Raw genomic sequence first — 13,583 nt, forward strand, 5'->3', positions numbered from 1 at the left:
CCATCCCAGGTACTGCTAGGAACTGCACAAGTTCTCAACTTAAGTCTACAATCATCCAGTACTTTCACTGGCAAAGATGCCAGCACAAAGCCTTCCCAGCAGAAAGAGAGATGAGCTAGCAGCCCAAAGCCATCAACAATTCATCCTCCTGTGGTGACATCTATGTTTTGTTAGGAACAGCAGGCTGCACCATTTACTGCACTGCAGCTCCTACTAGCACACTGCTGAGGAAATTAAATCTAGACATAAGTCTGATTTTATTCTTGCATAGGAGGCACGCTGCTTCATTAGCAAAGGCAAACTACACCCAAATGCCTGATCTAACATTTTCTTTTGAAATACCAGTTGGTTTTGCAGTTTACTAAAAAAAATATATATATATTAAAACAATGTATCAAACCTACACCAACTCCTATTAGATGAAACTCCTACAACAGTCTCTATAAGGGCAAGTACCTGTAATGGTTTGTTAGGCAACATCCTAACATTTTTTAGAAAAAAGAGGAATCCACACAACAAGTATGGAAGACAAGAAAAAATAGAAGTGTGGAAGAACATAGAGCTGGACCGTAAGAACTACACCAGGTTGGCTCAATGTACTGAACAGCCCATTATGATCATGTTCGAGTGTGGGTATTTTTCCTTAAAAACTAATTACAGCAAAGATTGATACTTTTACTATAAAACACAAGAGCTTGCCAGGTGCATGCATGCAGGTATACAGGTATGCAAACAAATTCATTATAGCATTACCTCTTCGTCGCCTTTTGTTTGGTCCCAGCTCTTCTTCATCCTCTGTGACTGTGTCCATGTCTTGCTCTTTACGTTCCATCTCTTTGCTCTCTGTACTAGTATCGAGGTCTTCCCGTTCCTCCTCCCTGACACAACAAAATAAACAAAAGCTGACTCACTAACCAACCGTGCAATGTAAGCTAAATGATGAAAAATACACAGTAAAATATGGCATCTTTGACACAAAGAGTACTTTTCTCTCCCAAGTACTTAAGCTAGTAAAATACCTATACTGCTTTTAAAAAATAAACTGTAAGTCACGGGCTATATTAAAGCCCAAAAGAAATCCACTGAACTGTAAATGTGAAGTTCTGTATTAAAGACTAAAACCTGCTCTTTGGTACCCTTTCATTTGAAGAGTATTATTATAATCAGGTCATTTTTGGAGACATCTTAGTGTACTTCTATAGATATAAATTTTTTTCATGTCTAAGAAAGGTTTCCTCCCCAAAATGTATACCATTCTGTAAAATGCTTGATAACACATTTTTGCCTCATCTAGCAAATATAAGTTAAAACCTTCAGAAAACACAGGCAGTTTTTACAGGGCAACTATTTTTTTTCTTTATTATAATTTCCAAAGCATAGCACAAATCCATCTTTGGCCCATGCTCACCCTTTACAAGCAGATTTATTTACCTAACAATCTTCGTCATGCAGGCAAAGATTTAGTGTTGTTTGATTTTCTTCCTGGAATCATATACAGCTGCATATGCCTGAATCTTACCACCTGAGCCCATACAGTTTTATTAACATAACAAAAACCCTCTGGTTGTATGGAGATCACCTGGCACAACACAGCATTTTTTTAAAAAATGCTATTAAATTTGATTAATAAATCTTTACATGAGGTTAGTACTATCTAGCTGAGATCAGATCAATTCCTCAAAAATGAACTATAATGGTCTGTATGAAGATATTTAGAGAAGTGAAATCAATGCAAGACAAATCAACGCAAAAAAACCTAGATATTACAATTTTCTCTTGTCAAGCTTTCAACAGAATTACGAGTATAACACAAGTTGATTTTAAAAATAAATCACTTTCATAAACCAATTCTACAGCACTATAAAGAAAAATAAAATCAACAATAAGGACTATGTACTTAAAACATACCTCTGTATATGATCAAGTCAATGAAACTACACATGTGGGGTCTGGCCATGAAGCTGTAAAAGTGCTCTATGATCTATGTAACAGTAATACTATGTATCATACCCAACAGATATTTCTACAGCAGGAATTCTTTGCTCCTCTTCCTTCAGCTTTTCTTGTTTCTCTTTCATTTTTAACTCTTGTTCTTTTAACCTTTCTTCTCTTTTCTTACGTATCCTAATAGTAAGAAGGACAAAGAAAACTAGTTGCAATTAATCTGCTATCTGATCTATCTACATCTTTTTTCTTTTATATTAAAACATCATCCAAAAATAGCAGCAACATGGGAAAACACAACATTTAGCATAACTGTTTCACTCCTGTCTACAGTCCCAGGAAACCAGCACAGAACAGAAACATTACTATTGTTTCTCATATGCCTTCTGCAACTGAGGAGTTAATCTCACTTGCAGCACCAAAATTTAGTTTTCCATATCCTAGTTCTACCTTGCTGCTGCTGCCTCTCGTTCTTTGCGATGCTGTTCTGCCTTTAATTCCCGGAACTCCTGTTTTGCTTGTCGTAGCACATCAACAGAGTCCTCAATGAAATCCCGAGTGGAGACGAGAGTCAGAAGTTTCCCACAGAGAGCATGAAGGATCTTCATCTTTTCTCCTAATAAAATTTGGACCAATGTTTATATTTCGCTATTGATACAATTGATAATAAGCCTAACTCCTACAGACTCCAGACTGGATTTGTTCTCACTCAAGAACAAGTGAACAAACATTTGTAGTGCACCAGCTGCACTTGCAGAGACATTTCCTGAAAGCATATCTGCTTTGCTCAGACACAAGCCTTTATTTTTAATTTATTAACTTTTGCCACCAAAAGAAGTAGTAAAATGCAGTATTATCTTCAAAACAGAGATAAAGGAACAGTAGACAGAAATTTTTCCCCATTTCCAAATAGTGAACAAAAGACCAAATAAGAACAGGGGGAAAAAAGCAGGGGCTGAATCAAACACTTCAGTTCTTCCTCCAGGGAGATCCCCTTCTGCAAGTAACACCAACACTTTTAAAATGGGATGAAAAGAAAGCTACTCAGAAGTAATGAGACTGCCTAGCTCTGCAATCTCTGATGGGGTGGGATGTGTTTGTCGGAACTGAAGCATAGGGGATGACTGCTGGTCTACATATGATCCCCAGAGATCCTTTCCAAACTCAATTATTCTATGATACAGTAAATTTTGACCATTACTGGTCTGAAGCAGTTGCAAACTTGATCCCTTAATGAGCAATCTAATAATCTCTAACATGTATTGTCTTTTATTACCTGGCAACAAATCATATACTGAGGTACTTGAAAGTTTCTTCAAGAGACCAGGATTACTTAATCTCAGCTCCATGCAAGCATCATCAGTAGTATCAAACCCTCCTCGTTTCTGGTAACGGTATTTTGCATTGGCTGATGTTATATCAGCACCTGACGCTAGAATGTGAAGTCTGAGAATCTCAGAAAGAGTGCAGCTATCGAGATCCAAGTTTTTCAAATTGCAGCCTACAGTTGAGAAGAATGAACAGTCATTTTATATAGACATTTAAATGTACATAAATATAAAAACAGTGCTTTAAATACAGAGGAAAATAATAAAAGTAACAAAACAAGAAGTGAAACCCACACATACCCTGATGTAACTGGGGCCATGCAGCTGCCAAAGTTGCAACTGCAGACAGTGCAGATTTTGTGGGGTCTGCATCTTCATCCAAAGCCTCTGTTAAATCTTTAAGGAAATAAACACTTTATTCTAGTGCAAATTAAAACTTGTACTGTGGAGGGGAGGAAAGGAAGCTGTGTTTTAAGAGTTGCAGACAAAGCAAAAAGAGGGATGATATTTACAGATGCATCAATGTATTCAAAACTCAATTCAACATCCAAATGAAAATTTACAGATCTTTAAATGCAACTAAAAAAAATCCAGCTAAAAGCTAAGGACATGCATCACATGCTATATATAGTAAGAACACCATATCAGCTGTTAAAGCAACCGCAACACACAAAACATGCACAATGGCAACATAAAAGGCAGCAAAAGCAAATCCAGGAACACGCTCGAAAGCGCAGACAAGCAGCAATGCAAGAACACCTGTATTTCCTTTCCTCAAATGAACTGTTTTTCTTATCATAATTTTGTTTTTAGGAAGCATAACTCAAACCAATCACATATTTTGATACTGGCTATCACCATTCACTTTATACTTTCTATCTGTAACTTCGATACAGCCTGTTCTGCACAAACACAATTACTAAGACATTACAAATAAATCATATTTCACCAAACCAAGCACCTGCACTTAATGATCACCATACATAAGCAAACTGACCAGGAAAGCAGGGAAGTGAAAGGGAGAAACAGCAAATTCCTTTTTCTTAAACAAAGGTTTCCTCAGCACTTACAGGTTTCTCCAGAGGGTTGACAGAGTATTTTCAGCACTGTATGCTGTTTCAACAATTTCACTTTATTTAAATCCAAATTATCAAGCAGTTAAAGTCACCAAGTCAAAATAAAACCACAAACACAAAGACTGCATAAAACGCAAATCCACAACAGTCCCCTATGATGATTAATGTTGCTTGAAAACTGTCACCCAGACACTGCAAAATCAATCTCTGCACCTCCCCTCTCACTCTAACTATATAACACAGTTTGAGAAAGTACTGTACACTCCAAAACCACACATCCACGGTGTTCTCTGTTGCAGAAATGCTGCCTGTACAGAATTTAACTGAGCAAACATGCTGACTACTGCTAGTTTGGTTAGCCAGAATTACAAAGCCAAGACCGTGTAATTCTTTTATGGGAAAGAAGATGTCTAAACAAGAGTGACAAGAAATGAAAGTTTTGAGGTAAGTAAAACATAAGAAATGAAGTGCCTTACCCACACTCGGCTAAATGACAAAGAAAATGGCAGACTTTTGCACATGGCAGTCCCATGAAGTCAAATTAAAATAAGAAAGTTACATTATGTTTTTTCTGATCAGCCATACGAATACAGAATCTAATCAACTATTCTATGATTACCTGATAATGGAATCCTTGCTTGTACTGCCAAGGCAATATTCTCAGCAGTTAACAAATATAGCTTAATTGCTAAATTCAACAGTAATTAAAATACAGTCTAAATTTACTAACAACGTATCAAATCTGTAACTTTATTCAACTACCACGAGCAGCCTCTGTTACTGAAGATAGCACCCACATCTGGCTTGTAGGGGCACCATGGAATTCACTCGACCTCAAACAGGGAGTGCTCTTATGCATCTATCTACCTCTAATGAAATAAAGGCTAGTAGGATGGGTCAAAGCTTCTCCTTTAGTCAGCAATCTGGCAACCCATAAACACAGGACCACAAATTTGAACAAAGCCTGCGCTTCCTTCTGATCAGTGGTGGGTACACACCGAATGCCTCTGAAAATGGGCGTATCATCAGCCTTAGAGCAAAGACCAAAGTCAGAGTGACTGTGAGACTCTTTACTGAAAGAACACACATGGTAGTATCCAGGAGCTGTGGATGCATACCTTCAAGTCTTGAAGGACAATGAATATTCCATTCTCCATTATAGTTGTGCTGGCGAGTTTTAGTTTTTAATCTAGTTAGGTACAGATTTTTTTATAGATACAGATACCTTGAGAAGACTTAGGAAAATTAGTTGTTTCCTGACCCTCAGGAGAAACACATAACAGTGCTGGAGGAAGAGGAGGAAGGTAAAGATGCTTCCCTGCACCTCCGAAACACAAGCAATGCTGTTAAAAGCTTATTATGCTTTGCTGGATACAATCATAGTAACAATGAGCTTCCTTTTTCTCTACTCCCTGCAGACCCTGTGGTCCATGCCCAGTTTAAGGCTTTAATTTCAGATAAAAGAGAAAAAAAAATCCCATTTACATATAATATCCATGCATAATAAGGCAAGGGTAACAAAGGAATGCCGTAAATCATGCAGCTTAAAGTTAATTCCAGTGCAATTTCAGCTTTTCAGCAGTAAAATTAAGGATCTGACCTTTGGTCTCAGCATCAGCTATTTGCTCTTTGGCCACTTCCTCTTCCTCTTCGGCCATTGCCTGAAAGATGGCAGTCAGGAAGAAAAACAGCAATTCACATAGTGGGCCTTCAGTGTCATTTCCTACAAGAGCTTCCTCTAAAACCTCTGTGAATAAAGTTTAAGAAGCGTCACTTTTGCCGCGAAGTTGGAAAAAAAATTATGTACTGAAAAATGAAAACATTTTTTTTCCTTCAGGTATGATAATTAAGTTACTTTTACATAATTTACTGCATATATTCCTAAAATGATGGTGTCAGAAAGTGTGCTGACAAAACATCGTTTTCTTAATATACAACTGCAAGAAAAAAAGTACAAGTAGATATTTTGGTGAGTAACAACTTGTACACCAAAATTAATTTTCATTTTACAAACCCCATGGAGCTGACCGTGAACTGAAAACTGGATTGATGTGCATGTGTTAGCACTGACAGATTAAAGCCACACAGAAAATTCTCTAGCAGTGGTACTTGTGTGTACTTAAAATGTTTGGTTGGTTGGTAGAAGGGAAACCATCAAAATGGGGCATCTTGCCACATAAATGACAACTTGCCTAAAGTCACTCCTTCAGGAAATTCATCTTGAAGATCAAAAAGCTCCCCAAAAGCATGTAAAAACTCCAAAACCATCAGAGCATCACCGAAGATCTCAGGAGGAAGTCTCGTCTTCACTGGCATTGGAATGGGAAGTTCCTGCAAACCAAATGGGACCACTTAATATAGTACTTGGTTTCTGCAGAGCACACAAGTGATTAAAACCAAAGAGTCTATTATTCTAAGGAATGTATTTGTTGAATTTCTTTACATTTTACTAAAAAGAGTCCCACAGGACACATAATCATTTATCATGGTAACAGTGGTGATAGTACTAACTTTGGAAACCAACGAGCATGCAACTTGAATGTAAAATTTTCAAAAAGAAGTTTATTCACGTCCACAAAGTTTGTATCTTTATTAAATGAAGTTAATCCTGCCACAACTTAATAACATGGGCTGTTGAGATTTTTGCTTTATACCTGTATTATTTCACAAGAGTTTTGAATTTCAGCTTCCTGAACTGTCCAGACAAGCAAAAATAAACATACTCTTAAAAATTACTTATGATTGCTCGCAAAGACAAGCAAACAAAAACCCAACACATTCACGTAAAACACGCCCTTCTAATACTAGGATATGCAAGATCATGTCTAACAACTGTGTGTTCTGGTACTGGGTTTATTGCATTTGTAAGGCACTTACGGCAGCTGAAGACATGTTAAAGGGAGCTGATGTAACCATATATAACAAGACCACTTAACAGAGACACCACCTCCAAATCACAGATGACAGTGCCTAACATCAAGTTTGATTTTGAAATTACTGTATATTCATGTAACTCTTTTAAGATTTGTCTTCACTTCCTGTTTCTTAGCAGACATAGTTGAACAATTTTCAGAATGATGTCTCCTTTCCACAACTGTGGTAGTTTACAAATATTAAAAAGAAGAAAGCTGAATACTGTGCTTCAGAAGAACATAGTAGGGTGTTTCATAGATTTCCAGAGAAGGGAATCTCTTCAAAACCATCCATGTAAAGAACGAATCACACCATGTGCCTGAGAGCATTGTCCAAATGCTTCTTGAACCCTGTCAGGCTTGGTGCTGTGACCACTGCCCTTAGGAGCCTGTTCCAGTGCTTAAACACCCTCTGAGTGAAGAACCTTTTTCTAATATTCAACCTAAACCTCCCCTAACACAGCTTCAGGCCATTCCCTCGGGTCCCATCATTGGTCACCACAGCGAGAAAGATCAGTGTCTGCCCCTCCCTTTCCCCTCACAAGGAAACTGTTGACTGTGATGAGGTGTCCCCTCAGTCTCCTCCAGGCTGAACAGACCAAGTGACCCCAGCCGCTCCTTATATGGCTTCCCCTCCAGGCCCTTCACCATCCTTTTTTCCCTCCTTTGGGTACTCTCAAATAGCTTAATGTCTTTCTTACATTGTAGTGCCCAGAAACTCACACAGCACTCAAGGTGAGGCTTGCACCGGCAGAGTAGGGTGGGCAGAGTAGAGCAGCAGTGTCTCACTGTAATGATGACACTGCTTTTCCACCTCTCCTTTTTTCTTTCCAGTAGAAACACAGCAGCACTGTTTTCACAGCTTGCTCTCCTTTCAGCAATGGTCTTTTTCCCTTTCTTCAGCTTCCTTTCCCTTTCTACACAGCTAAAAGTTTTCACTCCCATCTTCAATGTCATACAGCTCTCCTTGCAAATATATACAGCTCTCATATTCCTCCCAATCAGTGCTTTCACTTGAATTTATGTAACACTCTCCTTTACTTCCACTTGCCCTCCTTGCACTTCTGTTACATTTCCTTGTGTATCTCAAACTCTCATCCTTGTGTTTCTGACAATTTGCCTCCTTTCACTATCTACTGCCAAAATTAATCCAAATAAAGTGTACATAAATGTGTAACACTGGAAGATCTTCTGTTATGTATAGCCACACTATATTCTTGGGTGAAACCTAAGTTACTTGAGTAGCAAGTTCTTGTTACTTTCTACAGGTTTCCAGTACCATCATGAAAGATGCTCATTAAACATGATATATATAGTATATTATAGTATACATAGTATACTGCTATAGTTTAAATCGAAAGAATGCCACAGGAAGTAACAAGCCAATGTCTTTTCCACCTTTTGCAGCCAAAAATTTAGTTTTTTCATTACTCAAATCTTTTAAGCAAGTCACATTTATTCTAAGTGAGCTCATCTTGTATATTTAACAGAACAATCAGGTATACTCAATACCCACCACACAGTAATGCCAGCACTTTGAAATACTCCACTGTAGACTGAGCACAGCCTGAAAAGCTTTTCTGGAGGTTGAAAATGCAGATGCAGATGATCCTATTAACATTGCCACTGGGAAATAAGTATTACACACTGCAGGTGACTCACAGCCTGAAGCATTCCAATCAGATCTAGGTTTGCCTCTGCATTAGGGAATCTAATCAATCTGGAGACCCTGCAAACTACAACCTTCAGCTATTCCAAATTTAATCATACCTTAAGGTCATCACACTCCATATCTTCTCTAGGCTTACTCCACTGTTTAAGGTATTCCACATATTTTCTTTTTTCCTCACGCAGCTTCTCTCTTTCCTGAAAAAAAAGTCACAATTGTGTATAAAATATCGTTACATAGCCCCATTGCAATTTCTAAAACTGCACCACTTACTATTCAAACTCACTGAAAAGTAAAACATTACATTTAATTAGAATGGAGTGATCTATTAATTTTTATTTTGTATAAAATGATACTGGCAAAAATATTTAAATGTGGTGATACTTTGTTGGACTAGTTGTTGCTTTTGTTGGGGGGTGTTTTGGGTTTTGTTTTCTTTTTAATGGAAGTGGCTGAAGAAAAAAATATCAAAAATTAGATGGCATTTATGAAAGTTGCCTCAGAAGGACCATCAAAATAAGATAGTGAATGTGGCTGTGGTAAAATATAGTAGAATATGTAATTTCTTCATATTCAATTGACAAAAAGTTATTTAGCAATTTACATCCAAAGAGAATGCACACAGAAATCCCCAAGCATCAGATAAGCTGTCAGTCTGATGTAGTAGAGATTCTTCAAAAAGAAGACAACCATCAAATCAAATAGTTTTATGCATTATTAGCAAAAAAAACCCAAACCCACCATACTACTTCAGAAGTAAGTTTAAATTCAAAATGAACTTTTGGTAAACTAAAATTATAGAGAATGTTATCCAGAAACACAAACCCATAATAAAATCTTGTAATTGCCTATTCCTTTGAAGTGCACTTCTAGGAATTGAAAATGATTAATGGCAAATAACTCGAAACAGCGACTAAGAAACAAGGAAATTAGAAAGCCATTATATTGTTCCTATATGAAACACATATACTTCAAGTGCATTACTTTTTCCTTTTCTATTTTGAGTCTCTCTTTCTCTTCTTTCTTTTTCATCCTTTCTTCTTCCACTATTTTCTTTAATTCTTCTCTCTTCTTTTCCTTATCTTCTTTCTCCTTTTTCCTAGCTTCTATAGCATTTGCCTTCTCTTGTTTTAGTTTAGCTTTTTCAAAAGCTGTAAAGGAAAAAAACAAACCTAAGTTATTTTTTCTTTTGTAAAATATTAGTTTTAACTGATAAACAGACTGATCTTTTTATAATTACCATATGAAAAAGATATTGTTATGAAGACTGAATTATTTCCACACCAACCAGATATTCAAACACTTGAAAGTTCTTTACAGAAAGTTCTTTACAGTTTCAAGCCTAAGAATTAGACATGTTTTACAAGGTTGTCAACACAGTAATAAAGTTAAATATATCTGCTTTTATGAGTCTACAGAAGGTTATTACTTGTTTACTGGTTTCTATCAATTGACATATAAAGATGAGAACTGATTCCAACATATAATTACAGCAACATATTTAGTAATGACTGGTTAATAAAAGCATGTCACAACCAGGTGTGGCACACAACCGTGAAGTATCTGTGATAGTAAAAACCTTTAAATAAGTGATCTTTAAGTATTTAGTTATTACTGAATTACTGCAGTCAATACATTTGAAACCTATATAGTATTTCTGTGTTTTGTTCAGATTTTACTTCAGTTACACAGCTTAAACTGAACTTTAAATGATAATAAATGCTGCTGCCTGAAGAGATGCGATCTCTTTGCAGTCATCTGTAGAAGAACAACAGGATACAAATTTCCACTTTCTGTGGACAGATAATGCCTGTCAGCCCACACACAGGCTAACAAATAAAAGGGGGTCTTACTGTTTTAATTGAATAAACAGGAAAACTAGAATCGTAAGTGAATGAAATGAAAAATGTTCCTTACTCTTACCAAGTGGATAGTAGTAAAAAGAAATATTTTTATTGTATTTTCCTATAATATTCTGAAAATGGGCTAGGTTCCTTCTACAGAGAGCTACTGCACATACCAGCAATGTCTCTACCCAGCAAACAAATGCAGTGAAGCTGGTCCCCAGGGTCTTCAACATACTGAGAAGGTTCATTTTTCACAGTACTTGGTATTTTGCTACCTTTTCACATTGTGAAAATGCGTCTTAACTAGACTTCTAGAAGCTGTAGTTTCTGTCCACACAAGAGAGGAAGCAGCTTTGATGCTGATCAGCTGTTATCTCATTCTATGCTGTCATTCCAAGCACATGAACAATACTTGTTGTGCAATAATGTGGACACTCAAATTTAATGGAAAACATGAAATTCTCGTGTCCCCATCTCCTATAAAGGAAAGGCCTAAAGCAGCATCAGAAAACTTTGCAGTTATTTAAGCAGATGTTGGACTAGGTAATTTCTAAATGTCCTTGCCATCTTAAAAAATTCTACATTCAAATAAATGAGAGGTTGGAACCAGAAGTTCACTAAAATATTTCCATAGATGAAAGCCTTTCCTTAGGAAGGACATGAGTGCTTACAATCCAGAAGAATATCTCCTTGTCTGAGCTTTGCCTCCTCAAGAAGGCATACCAGTTTATCTAGTTAAACAAAAGGCATATGGGTCCCCTTCCTTCATTTGAAATCAAATTTAAATTGATCAGAAACAGGCCAAAACTAAGCCAAAATAATTGAATCGGTCCAAACTAAAAATCTCTGAAGCAATTTGTGCTCTTTTACATCAGAAAAATTCAGAATGCATTTCAGTTCTTTTAAATTTTGAGACTGTTGTATGAGGAAAATGCATAAATCGAAAAATAAACTGATCTGTGTTACACATTCAAGCACTGATATACTTTCAGCTTGCAAAATTTACACATGACTTCACCATCCAAGCGTCTACAAAAAATTATTCAGCTCTTCATTTATCTGAGAGAGAAATCAACACAGTTGGAGCACAAGCTTCCTACCATTTCCCCAGCTACGTCAAAAAATCAGGAGACAACCATCCTAACCACTGAAAGGAGCACTTGGCCATAGTGGTGTGGCAGTACACTCCTATTACATTTTCCCTTTGAAAGGCACAACAGCAAAAATACTCTAATTATGGTCCTGCTCTCAAACCTGCAAAAACTGGTTCTACTGGTCATATAACTTCAACTTACCTATGGCCTGCACATCATCTTTTTGCTTCTGGAACCTTGCCCTTTCCCTTGATACTTTACTTTTGTTTCCTGGGGTGTTTTTAGCTGTAATGTTGTCCTCCTGATAGAGAATTTGGAGGTGGAAAGGGGAAAAAAAAGAACATAATAACTAAAGAGAAATGACCAGCAAAAGATATTCCAAATTTTTCAACTGTTCTCTAGAACACAATGAAGTTGTATAGCACCTAAGATTCTCAGTGTTTAAATACAGGCAAGTGACATACCTGAATCCGAGGGCAAGTGACATAATTGTATCCAAGAGTTCAAATTAAAGCTTTTGAGAAAATTATTTATTCATCCCAGAATGGACAAGTACCCTTTGTGTCATCAAAACACACTGAAAAACTAGTTTCTTGATAGGATCCCAGAAATAATGACAAAAATGAGAAGATAACGTATCAAGTATGATCCCTTTTACCAGCTTAACTATAAAGCAATTACTTTAAGAGCAATTGTAGAATGTATCCCAATTGCCCTCAAAATAAAAAAAGCACAATGTCAGCCTTGCATTTCAAATGGTCTAAAAATTCAGACAAATAGAAGACTTAACAGACTATGCTGATGTGTCTTCATCTGGGATTAGAGATGTTATTACTCACAAGACTTGCAGATGCCCTCTTTGGAGGTCGCCCTCGCCGTCTGCTTGCAGGACTGAAGACAAATGTGGGTGGTTCATCAGGAAAGAAATAGGAGAAGTGTTGTTCTGCTAGATTATATTTTTCAATTGATGTTGCCTTAGTAAAAAAAATGAAAATAGATATTAACTGTGAAATTCTTACCCCTCTATAAATATAAGCTAATTAATCAATCATTTATTCACAAAAGACAATAAAAGTAACCATATCCGTAACTGGTGAACTGAGGATAAGAAATAAAGGTCTGAAATAGTGTTAAATGAAGAGTTAATCTACCTAGTGGATAATAATAATAATGTATGCAGCACACATCTGAAACTAGAATTTGGCTTCATTTGGTAAGATGTTATTTCTTTACATGCCTTTTAGCAAACACAGCTGGACAATGTCTTCCTAGCGAGTTACTGAAGTGTGTCAAGAATACATTTTGACAGAGAAAAGCAGAAACTTAACTTACTGAGGAATTACATAATTCTCTATTACACAGTACTTATTTCTGGAGGAAGATTGCTCCAAATTGTTAAAGTTTATTTTCAAGTCTACTTTCTCAACCTGATGACTTCAACAAATCTGCCCTTATTGGACAACACAGACGAGGATACAAAGGAGACATTCCAATAGGACATGTTCACATAACTGAAAGGCAAGGCAATCAGCACAAGGACAAGACAACACTCCACAGAAAGCCCAAATAAAGACAAGATGACAAATACACATATACAGAAAATAACAATTTTCCTGGGGCTCCAGAAAGCATCACTAATAGATCACCAGTCCTTAATGTGGTACAGTGAGCTGGGTCAACATGATCACTAACAAGTCCAAGGAATGGGGTGGT

General features: G+C 36.8%; 1 protein-coding gene across 4 annotated transcripts in view; it reads right to left on the minus strand.

The window, feature by feature from the left end:
* BAZ1A (bromodomain adjacent to zinc finger domain 1A) overlaps positions 1 to 13,583 on the minus strand; it is a 64,228-nt gene that overhangs the window by 21,532 nt on the left and 29,113 nt on the right. For 3 of the 4 annotated variants that reach the window (XM_069017800.1, XM_069017802.1, XM_069017801.1), the window contains 11 exons: positions 12,710 to 12,844; positions 12,072 to 12,171; positions 9,914 to 10,080; positions 9,031 to 9,126; positions 6,541 to 6,679; positions 5,949 to 6,095; positions 3,573 to 3,668; positions 3,221 to 3,445; positions 2,395 to 2,560; positions 2,011 to 2,124; positions 754 to 878 (listed from right to left, as the gene is read on the minus strand). In XM_069017800.1, coding sequence (XP_068873901.1) covers positions 754 to 878; positions 2,011 to 2,124; positions 2,395 to 2,560; positions 3,221 to 3,445; positions 3,573 to 3,668; positions 5,949 to 6,095; positions 6,541 to 6,679; positions 9,031 to 9,126; positions 9,914 to 10,080; positions 12,072 to 12,171; positions 12,710 to 12,844 — 1,510 coding nt within the window. The remainder of the gene's footprint in view (positions 1 to 753; positions 879 to 2,010; positions 2,125 to 2,394; positions 2,561 to 3,220; positions 3,446 to 3,572; positions 3,669 to 5,948; positions 6,096 to 6,540; positions 6,680 to 9,030; positions 9,127 to 9,913; positions 10,081 to 12,071; positions 12,172 to 12,709; positions 12,845 to 13,583) is intronic. The other variant, XM_069017803.1, reaches the window with a different exon arrangement.

The sequence above is a fragment of the Aphelocoma coerulescens genome, chromosome 5 (genome assembly GCF_041296385.1).
Source record: "Aphelocoma coerulescens isolate FSJ_1873_10779 chromosome 5, UR_Acoe_1.0, whole genome shotgun sequence".
Classification (NCBI taxonomy): Eukaryota; Metazoa; Chordata; class Aves; order Passeriformes; family Corvidae; genus Aphelocoma; species Aphelocoma coerulescens.